Raw genomic sequence first — 11,287 nt, 5'->3', positions numbered from 1 at the left:
TATGAGTCGCACAAAGTCTAAAAAACTACTATTATTAACTATCCGTGGCAACGATGTCCAAATACCACTCTTTTAATCACCGGTAGTGCGATGTCAAAATCGGTTCCTCCTAGATTATAAGCAGTGATGGGCATCGGGCCGTGCCGGGCCGGCCCGGCCCAGGCCCACCGGGCCATGGACTAAACGGGTCGGGCCAGGCACGGCCCGCTCAGCAAAAAACTCAAGCCCGGCCCGGCCCCAGGCCCGTGGACTGGCGGGCCGGGCCCGGCACGGCACGAGACGGGCCGTGCCAGGCACAGCCTGTCTCGGGCGCAAACGGGCCGTGCCAGGCACGGCCCGTCTGGAAGGGGGGAGAAAATAGCCGTTTCCAACGGCTATTTTTGATTTTTTCCCAAAATACCCTTCCCAACAGTCCAAAAACGGCTAATTTGAGGGGTATTTTGGGAAAAAAAATTTTTGGAGTCCTATAAATACCCCTTTCCTTCCTCATTCTCATCACACCAAACCAACTATTCTCTCCTTCTCTACTACTACTATTTCTCTCTTCTAAAGTGCTCTTCTAGCAATTTAATTTTTAGTTTGCATTTAGCAAGTGTTCAAGTGCTACACAAGAGGAGGTTCCTGTTGAGAAGAGAAGGTCACTCCTGTTGAGAGCACAAGAAGAAGCTCAGAATCTCGGCTCTACCTCTGCCCTCTGACCCTCTACTCAATTCCTCCTTGTGGTTAGTTTTTATTTTTTGCATTCATCAATTTAGATATGTCATCTTTTGAGGAAAGTCATTTTGGCATTCCTCCTGTTTCTGAGGGAGAAGAAACTAATCCCCAACCCCATGTTCCTAGTTCCTCTAGAACTAGTGAACCGAGTGAAGATCAAACCTCTTTTCGTAAAAGGACTAGTGCTGTATGGAATGAATTTGATAGAATTATGGTTGATGGAGTCTAGAAAGCAAAATGTAAAAAATGTGCCAAACTTTATAGTTGTAGTAGTAGTGGAGGAACAGGCCATTTAAAAAGACATCAAGAGAGTCATAGGATGCATGATTCTAATGCTCAAAGTACCCTTAATATACAAGGGGGATCACTTGTAGGTAATTTTGCATATAATCATGAAAATCAAAGAAAAGCACTTGTAAAATGGATAGTTAAGGATGAATTACCTTTTAGTTTATGTGAATCTTTTAATTTTGAAGAATATGTTCAATTAAACCTACAACCTGCTTACAAAAGAACTAGTAGGCATACATTTAGAAGAGTAGCTATGACTAACTTTTTAGCAATGAGACAAACTTTAATTGAAACACTCTCTATTTTAAATGTAAAAATTTCATTAACTTCTGATATTTGGTCAGCATCTGTAGGTAGTAATTGTTTTATTGTCATTACTGCTCATTATATTGATAATGATTGGCAATTAAATAAACATATTCTTGCTTTTCGTGCTTTTGATTTTCCACATTCTGGACAACAAATTTCAAATATCATTTATCAAACTGCATGTTCATATAATATTAATGATAAAATTATGTCTATTACTTTTGATAATGCATCTAATAATAATTCTGCTGTTACATTATTAAAGGACTCATTGCATCCCATGTTAAATGGAAATTTATTGCATATTAGATGTGCATGTCATATCTTAAATCTTTCTATTCAAGCTGGCATGGGCATGATTCAAGATGTGATTTCAAAAATTAAAAATGCAGTTTCTTTTATTCATGCTTCAAGATCAAGACTTCAAGAATTTAAGGAACTATGTATAAATCATGGTAAACGTTTTAAAAAATTTAAACTTGATGTAATTACTCGTTGGAACTCAACATATAGCATGATACATGATGCATACCCATATAAAAACTTATTAAGTGCATATATTAATGATAGTGGATTAGGCTTTACATTGACTGAAACTGATTGGAATAAAGGAAAAATTTTGGAAGATTTTTTGCTTAGTTTTTATAATGCTACCAATGTTCTTTCTGGTATTTATTATCCAACTTCATGTTCATTTCTACAACAAGCATATATAATTAGTCAAAAATTTGCAGAATATAGATTTGATGATGTTTTAATGCCTATTATTGAACAAATGGAATCTAAATGGAATGAGTATTGGGACAAGATATGTCCTATGCATAACTTAGCTGCTGTATTTGATCCAAGAGTTAAATTGAATGGCGTGCTAATTTTACTTGATGCATACTGTGAAAATATGATTCAAGATCCTGAACCTGCTAAAATTGAGGTAAAACAACTTCTTTATAATATTTATGCTATATATGATGAAAAAATTCGTGGATCTAGATTCTCCGTACAAAGCTCTATTTCTTCTTCTAGTAGTTCTCGTTCGTCATCTATTTTTTCATTCATTGCACAGAGAAAACACACACATGCTTCAAGTTCATCTTCATCTTCTTCATCTTTAAGTAGTGAACTAGAATTTTATTTACGAAATGATCTTCAGTCTACATATGATGAAAATCAAATAGAGAGTCTAGATGTATTATCTTGGTGGAAGAGTGTTAAAAATCAATATCCTGTTATGTCTGCAATTGCACGCGATATTTTAGCTATGCCGATGTCCACAGTAGCATCGGAATCCGCTTTTAGTGCAGGTCGGCGTGTTCTTGACGAAAAGAGAAGTAGGATGACTGGCGAAACGGTTGAGATGCTTCTCTGCTTCAAAGATTGGTTGGATGCTGAGGCGAGACTTCAAGATAAAGATGGACATAATATAACATCCTCTGATGAAGATGATACAAACACTACTGAATAGTGAATACTGAATCACTGATGATTAGTAAGATTTCTTAATTTTTTATAATTGTACATTTTTATTTTTTTAATTGTTAAAGTGAGTCATCTCTATTTTTTCTCCTTTCTTATTGTATTCTGGAGGTCAGACCAAGGTCCAAACCTCCCTTCATGTACCATTTTGATTTAAATTAATAAACTGGTAGGGGTCTATGCCAAACCCTCCACCATTAAGGTGGCTTTATATTAATAAATCCTTAATTTTTAATATTTATTAATTTATTAAAAAAATTATTTCCATTTATTTTAAGGGAGACGGGCCGTGCCTGGCCCGGCCCAGGCCCGGTTCAGGCCCTTATGGGCCGTTCTGGGCTGGCTCGCAGTCCGTGCCGGGCCCAGGCCCTTATGGGCTGTGCCGGGCTGGCCCGCGGGCCGTGCCGTGCTTGGCCCGCGGGCCGTGCCAGCCCAAGCCCTTATGGGCCGTGCTGGGCTCGGCCCGCGGGCCAGAAAATGATAACCCAGCCCGGCCCCCTTTAACGGGCCGTGCTGGGCCGTGCCGGGCCATGGGCGGCCCGGCCCAGTGCCCATCTCTAATTATAAGTCGATAGGGCCAACGAATAATCTCCATTGTTGGGATCAGATCATAGTCACGCTGAGAACACATATGTACCAAATTAGATTTTTTGTGCAGTCACATTTTTCAGGTTTCATAGCATATAACATTATTTTTAAAATGATTATTAATATGCCTGACCTATTTTACTAATCAACTAATAATTATTTTACCTAATAATTTAGAAAACACACTTTGAATCATTAAGTTATTTATCTCTTCTCGTTTAAATTCCACTTTAAATAAATGGGTCATGTACACATGTTTAATATCATTAAAATATTATTAATTTTTAATATAATTTTATAAGTCAAAATTAAACACTACGGTCTCATATCTCCAGATCAGGTTGGTTAGGTAATAGTGCCCGACTACTCAGTTTGGTTTAAGCCAGAATGATTCAATGGGTCAGATAAAGATCAAAAGTGATCAAATCTAATTAGGGCTGAAGTAATGGCTGGCCAACCATCCGAGTACTGGGGCAGTTCAGGGTCCATAAATTGGGTCAACTTAAATTCGAGCAACAAGAAAAATAGGGCTTACATTAGGATCCCTAAGCATGTCTAGAGAGAGAAAAAGAAGAGGAGAGAGAATCTTAGCTGGGGGTCTGGATTTGGTGTAATCTTGGTCTTAGGCCCGGCCTCAGTAGTTCAGGTCGACCATTAGGAAAATCTAAGCTTGTCCAATTAAAGAGAGTTAGGGACTAGTTTTTTTTTCTTGGCCCAAAACGGATGAACGGGCCCACAACGGATGAATGGGCCCACGACGGGTGAACGGGTCCACAATAGCTGAATGGGCCCACATCGGATACGGCTCAATAGGGCCCAAAATAACCGAACTGGGCCCAAATTTGGCCCAAAATGGGCACGACCTAACAAGGCCTAAGATGGTTGAAATGGGCCCAAGTTTGGCCCACGATGGGCATGGCCCCCCAGGGCCTAGGATAGTTGAACCGAGCCCAAGTTTTGCCCACAATGCATACGGGCCAACAGGGCCTAAACTCGGTCCAACTTGGCCCATGATGGGGTTCTTCTTCCTAATGGGCAAGGAGAAAGAAGGAAAAGAAGGAAGAGGAAAGAGGGAGCCAACGGGGTCGCTGGGCCTGGGTGGCCGGAGGCCATTGTCCGATCGACGGCCACTTGATAGCAGTGGTGGCCGGCTGCTGCTGCGGTGGCCAGCGTGGAGGAAACAAATCTTTCTCTATTTGGTCCAAAATAGGGAAAGGAAAAAAAAAACTTGATTCAGCTATGGATCGAACAACAGAGAGAAGGGGACTTACCGACGATTGACGAAGATGGTGGGTCTCAACTGAGGGTGGCTCGGTCCGGCGGCTAGCGGCGGCAGCGCTTCCGATGACGAGAGAAAATGGATATTGGAAGAGAGGAGCAGGGGAAACCAAAAGAAATCCAAAGAAAGAAAGGGGATCTAGGGTGGTTTAAATCGACTGAGGTGGCGTCACCGGAGGAGGACGAGGAGGAGAGGGAGGAGAGAGCTCGGAGAAGGTGGCTTTATGTAGGGGAAGATGGGCTTTTATATTGGGTTTTGAACGGCTGACCGCCGCGACTCTCGCGACGGTTGAGCATGATCCGTAACCGCTCAAGTGGCCACGGGGCTGCCATGGAACATCCGTGGCGCCTCCGCTTCCATCTCGGCCGAAGATGCCGGAGCAGAGGAGATTGCGATCCTCTGTTCTGGCTCGTTAATGGGCCATGGGCTGAAGCTGGCAGTCCCAGCCGATTTCAACCCAGTATTCTCACAATCAATATTCAGGGAAGCTATAAGATCGGTACTTCATTCACATTTTGTTTCAACCATGTAGGATGTTATGGTTTGTAGTACCAGCGGAGTATGTAATTATTGGACTTGGTTATGGTTTTTAGATGTAGCAGCTTGATGTTAACATACTGTATGCTGAAATTATAAAACTAGATTTTATATTAAGGCTTGATGTCAAGCTGTACTTTGAGCTTGAGGCAGTGAATTTTATATTATACAACTAGATATATATTTGTGATGCCTTGTATAGGTTGTACATCTTATGATTTTTGAATAGATTGGAATGTTGATCGTTAACATAACAGCTGATGTTTTGAAATGAGTGTGGAATGTGTCAATGGCGCAGCATTTTGCAAAGCATGCGAGTGTTTCATTAGCTCGTGGTAGGGTGTATTTTTGCTTCCTTGCCTATCCGACCTAATGAATGGACTACATTTTTTGTAGAGGGGACCATTTGGCAGACTGATCACATCTTTGGTGAGGCATGAATTGCTTCGTCTAGAATTATGGACCACAAAGGCATTCATGTTCTTTGTTGTGGGATCTCTTTGATATCCCCATTTTGTCAACTGCTTGATAAAATAGAAACATTAATTATATGGATGAGGATGCAGTGATACCACAGCAACAGAACTCTATCTGTGGTACGGATATTACATGAAACAAAAATGAGAAAGAAAAAAAAATGTTACACAATATCAAGAATATAATGAAAAAGAGAGAAATCATAGTGTGAGACCCTAGAACTGGGCCCGGTCCACTTGACTGGCCCAGTCCCAATACTTGGCCTCACGTGCAACGCACGTGAGGCAGTGGGATGGACTCTTTCCATCTCGAAGAAGAAGGAAGAGCCCTATTTTAGGGCTTCCTCCTCCTTCTCCTTCTCCTTTGAATCCACCGAAGGAGAGCCGCCGCACCCAAGGAAGAAAGGGGGGGAGGGTCTTCGATGTTGCCGCCGAAAGAGAGAGGGAGAGAGAGGACCATTGGGTTCGGTACGGGGGTCTTCTTCTTCTTCATTGCCGTCGGAGAGGGGGAGGCGCCGGTCTTCGTCGGGGCTGAGGTAAGAGTCCCTCGCTTTCTTCTCCTCCTCTTCTGATGCTTGGCTATGATGTGTTGTGGGTTGGGGCCGGTCAATCGCCAGATTTGGGTCCCGAAAACGGGTCGGCCGAGTGCTCCACCATCGGCTTTGTGCGCCACAGCCGGTCGACAGGGGGAGGTCGCCCTTGCTCTGCCGCCTCCTGCCGCCGTCGAGGCCGGCCACCGCGGCCGCCCTTGGGATCGACCGAGAGGAAAGAAGAAGGGAGCGGCAGGGGGTCATGGATCCCCTATTTCGCCGAAAGAGAAGAGAGGAGTCGGGAGAGAAAAGAAGAAAGAAGAAAAAGAAAAGAAGGAAAAAGAAAAGAGAAAAGAAGAAAGAAGAAAAAGAAAAAAAAGAAAATATATATATATATAATAATAAAGAGAGGGGGTGGTATTCGGGTATGAACCCAAACTCGGGGTTTGGCACTCCTGCAGGGCTAGCCATGGAAGGATATTAAAATTTAAGTCTTGGTATATATATATGTTGTGATGAATTTTAAAAGAAGAATATGATTTTTGAATATTAGGTTCTGCGAGGAATTTGCGGAATTAATTGGATTTTTCATGGATCGCGTTCGCAAGGTAAGTGATGTAACCTCTTTACTAGATTTATCGGCAAACTAAATATCTGTTTTACGAATCGAATTATTTGTGATTACGAATTTGATGCATGGATTATATGTATATTTTTAAAATATTGTATGACTCTGATTGAACGTATTTGCTTCTAGTTTGAATTGTATTTAATTGCTCTGACATTGTATTTTTCAGCTTGAAACACTGAACATAATGTAAGAAAAGATAATGACTTGAAATAGATTCAGACTTGCAGTCGAGCTATGTTGAGGACCCTGCCAATGGGGGCTAATACATTGGTACCGCAAGAAGAATAGTCGGTGATATGACCCTGCCATAGGGAACATGTGGTCATAGTCCCTGGCTGTTGAGTTGAATCTGATAAATTGAAAGAAGTTAAGATATGAACGATATTTGGTTTTGACACTGTATGTTTTTATAACTAAAATATGAAATAAAGAACTAATTGAACTATCGACCTGGCTATGTTGAGGACCCCGCCAATGGGGGCAGATACGTTGGCAATTGACTGTCCTGAAGGACTCACCGCAAGAAGATTAGTCGATGTTGATGACCCTACCATAGGGAACATGTAGTCATAGTCCAGGATCGACATGATAAATTGAATATGTGAAAGAATCTTGAAACTGTGAAAAGAATCTTATGAATTTAAAAAATATTTGACTTATACTTTGGAACTACATATTTATTTATTTTCCACATATTATTGCTTAATTTATCTAGCTAGAGTGTTCATTACTTACTGGGCTGTCTAGCTCATTATACCATCTCTTGTTGTTTTACAGATTTCGAGAACTAGTCTATTGGGGATTTAAAATGGGAGAGCGACTAGAACGATTGTGGCACAAGTTATCTTAGATTAGGGTTATTTAAGTTGATTTGTTATTATGGACATTTATTATGATTGGTAGACTTTTATTATTTTAAGAACTAGGTTTCTGCATGTTGGTAAATGATTATTCCGCTGCGTATTTAGACTTGTGAGACATTATGACTTGAGTTAGTCAATGGAATAAGATTGCATTTATTCTGTTAAATTATTTTAGAATTACATAATTGAGGTGTTTGGTTTAGATGCCTTGCATGTTCATGGGGAGAGTTTCCTACGGGTGTGCGGCAGTTGGCGCGACCCCCGGCTCGCGATCTCGGGACGGGGGCATGACAACTTAAGTGGTATCAGAGCATACATGGATAGAATCTAAGACAAGGAATCATACCCGATATGAGTATAGGTGGGTAGACACTAGGGATATTGGGACGTTAGGTGTGAAGAATGTGATGATTATTTTTATAAAAAAAATTATTTTTAATTCGGTGAGCTTTCATTTTATGAATCTGCTGTTATTTGATGCATATAGGTCAGGATGCCTCAACGTCGGGCGAAAAAGACTACTGTTAGTGCTGCAGATGAGACACCGAACCGGCATGCTGACAGCACACCCCAACAGGTTGGGAGTATCCCTCAGCAGGAGGGAGTCATGAGCCCTCAAACAGGACAGGAATCGGGCTTAAGCCAGGTTATGCAGACCATGGTGGGCCTCATGCAAATGCAACAGCAGGTGCAACAGCAGTTGCTCCAACAACAAGCGTAGTTGCTCCAGACACAGCCACAGCAAGTACGAGGGGAACAGTGTGAACATCGTAGCAGCATGGCTGAATTTAAGAGGCTGGCTCCTCTAGCTTTTCGGGAACTACAGAACCTTTGGAAGCAGACAAGTGGCTTACAGAGATGGAAAAAGCATTTGCTGTCTTAAGATGCCGGGATGATGAAAAACTTCTGTTTGCATCATACATGTTGCAAGAAGAAGCATTTAATTGGTGGCAGATGTTGGAGCATAAATTTGAACATGATGGGGAACCTCTCACTTGGGATAAATTTCGAAAAGCATTCTATGATAAATATTTTCCTCGGAGTGTAAGGACACAGAAGGAACAAGAATTTATCCATTTGAAGCAAAGGGGCATGACAGTGGCCGAATATGAAGCCAAATTCACAAAACTAGCCAAATTTGTTTCGAAATTGGTAGAGGATGAGCAAGACCGAGTGCACAAGTTTGAGATGGGATTGAAGACTGAAATTAGGAAGCAAGTGGTACCCTATGAGTTGACTACCTACGCAGCTGTGGTGAATAAAGCTTTAATCATTGAAAGGGAAGTCAATGAAGCTTTTGCTAAAAGGGAAACAAACCAAAAGAAAAGAAACAGACCTGCTGAATTTAAAGGGGGAAACAAGAATTTCAAGAATCCAACTCAGAAGCCAAATAAAGATAGAAATCTCAAAAATGAGAGTGGGAAGTGTTCAAGATGTGGCGGTAATCATGAATTTGCAAATTGTCCCTGGGTTACAGGTTCTTGTTTTCATTGCGGACAGAAAGGTCATAAAATTGCAGACTGCCCACAAAGAAACGAGAATAAATCTACGCAAGCAATGGAAGGAAGCCAGAGGCCAAAGACTCAAGAAAGGGTATTTGCACTTACACAGCAAGATGTACAAGCTTCTAATGCAGTGGTGACAGGTACTATTCCTGTATCTGATATTTATGCTTATGTCTTATTTGATCCTGGTGCCACACATTCATTCATATTCTCAAACTTTGTCAAAACACATGACATATTGTGTGAATCCATGACCACTAAGTTCTATGTGGAGACACCAGTAGGCGGTATGTTGGGCACTGATGTTATATGCAAGTCATGTAAAATTGAAATAATAGATAGGGAGTTACCTGTGGATCTGATTGTACTTGATATGTGGGATTTTGATGTCATTCTAGGGATGAATTGGCTTGCTACTTAGCATGCCTCAGTAGACTGTCATGGCAAGAAGGTAAACTTCCTAATTCCGGAGGAACTGGCATTCAGTTTCTGTGGGAACCAAGGAACTGCTTTTCCTCATATCTCGGCTTTGCAAGCTGGACGAATGTTAAGGAAAGGATGCACAGGTTATCTGGCCTCAGTAACTGATATACAACAAGATGAACTAAAGATAGAGGATATTCCTATAGTGAATGAATTTTCGGACGTCTTTTCCAAGGAGTTATCAGGATTGCCACCGGACAGAGAAATTGAATTCACTATTGATCTTGTACCTGGTTCAGGTCCGATTTCTAAAGCTCCTTATCGAATGGCCCCAGCTGAATTAAAAGAATTGAAAGATCAGTTGCAAGATTTACTGGACAAGGGTTTTATACGACCTAGTTGTCACCTTGGGGAGCTCCAGTGCTCTTTGTGAAAAAGAAAGATGGAAGCATGAGACTCTGCATTGACTATAGAGAATTGAATAAAGTCACTATAAAGAACAAGTACCCTTTGCCTCGAATAGATGATTTATGTTGACCCCCTAATGGATTTTGATGAATACAAAAAACTAGAGTATAATTCTCTTTATATTAACAATTCATTTGAGCATGTCGGGTGTTTAACTAAGAATATTATTAAGAATTGTCAAGGCATGTTCCCATATTTTTCAAGGATTTATTGAAGATTTTTTTGAGATGAAGAAAACGGATCAGGGGCAGCCGAAACGTCTCCGGTTTGTTCCAGAGACGTCTCTGGCACGTAGAGGAGAAACTGGCACGTCTGGAGACGTCCTCGGCACCTGCCGAGGCGTCTCGCAGGGTCGGAGTCGACTCCCGACTTTTTGGAGTCGACTCTCTCAGAGACGGCAGAAAGGCTGATTTCAAGGGATGCGCGCGAGTCGTCTCCGAAGGACGCGGAGTCGTCCCCACGCATAAAGCACAAACATCCCGAGACGTCCCCAGAAAGCGCGGAGTCGACTCTGTCAGGGATTCCAGAGGACTTGTTTTTCGTTGATAAAACTTTGGAGTCGTCCTCGACGTCGCGGAGTCGTCCTCATGCATAAAGCACAAACATCCCGAGACGTCCCCAGAAAGCGCCGAGCCGACTCTCTCAGAAAAATAGAAAAACAAGAAATCGAGCTGTTCTTCTTCGGAGTCGTCCCCAGAAAGCGCCGAGTCGACTCTAACATCGTCAAAAGATTTTTTATACAGCCGAGACGTCTCGCGTTCAAGCGGAGACGTCTCCGGAGCGCCTGGGACGCGACTGACACACTTTTGCAGGTTTGTTTGAATTTCAAACAGTTATATTTTTGTGTCTAACGGATCTATTGCTTGTAGGACTATAAAAAGGAGCTTTTAAGTGCCTTAAAACAACTTCTCACCAACCAAACACAAGATCATTCAAGAGAGAAGAAAGAGAAAGAGGTTCAAGGGAGTTAGTGCTTTCAAGAGGAGAAATCAAGTGCATTCAAGTCTTCCTCATCTAATTTCGTGCTCATCTACTCACTCCCACTCGACAATCAAAGCTTGTATTCAAGCCAACGTGATCCACATCGGAAGAACCACCATCATCCACGCTTTCAACGGCAAAAAGGGTTCTTCCGGTTTTGTTGTTCTTCATTGTTCTATTTGCTTTCATAAGTGCTTGTAAATCCTTGTAAAACATTTG

The 11,287-nt window shown here is 41.8% G+C and overlaps 1 protein-coding gene across 1 annotated transcript; it reads left to right on the top strand.

Annotated features, from left to right (window-relative positions):
* Positions 1 to 8,549: 8,549 nt before the first annotated feature.
* Positions 8,550 to 9,617, top strand: LOC120105865. The gene has a single exon (XM_039118614.1). The coding sequence runs from the start codon at positions 8,550 to 8,552 to the stop codon at positions 9,615 to 9,617; it is 1,068 nt and encodes a 355-aa protein (XP_038974542.1).
* Positions 9,618 to 11,287: the final 1,670 nt, after the last annotated feature.

The sequence above is a fragment of the Phoenix dactylifera genome, unplaced genomic scaffold, assembly GCF_009389715.1.
Source record: "Phoenix dactylifera cultivar Barhee BC4 unplaced genomic scaffold, palm_55x_up_171113_PBpolish2nd_filt_p 000385F, whole genome shotgun sequence".
Classification (NCBI taxonomy): Eukaryota; Viridiplantae; Streptophyta; class Magnoliopsida; order Arecales; family Arecaceae; genus Phoenix; species Phoenix dactylifera.
The sequence above is the reverse complement of the archived record's forward strand: the minus strand, read 5'-3'. Positions and strand labels throughout refer to the sequence as shown.

What these genes read in the sequence shown, in the direction of transcription:
- LOC120105865 (XM_039118614.1), top strand. Translation starts at nt 8,550, where the DNA reads ATGGAAAAAGCATTTGCTGTCTTAAGATGCCGGGATGATGAAAAACTT.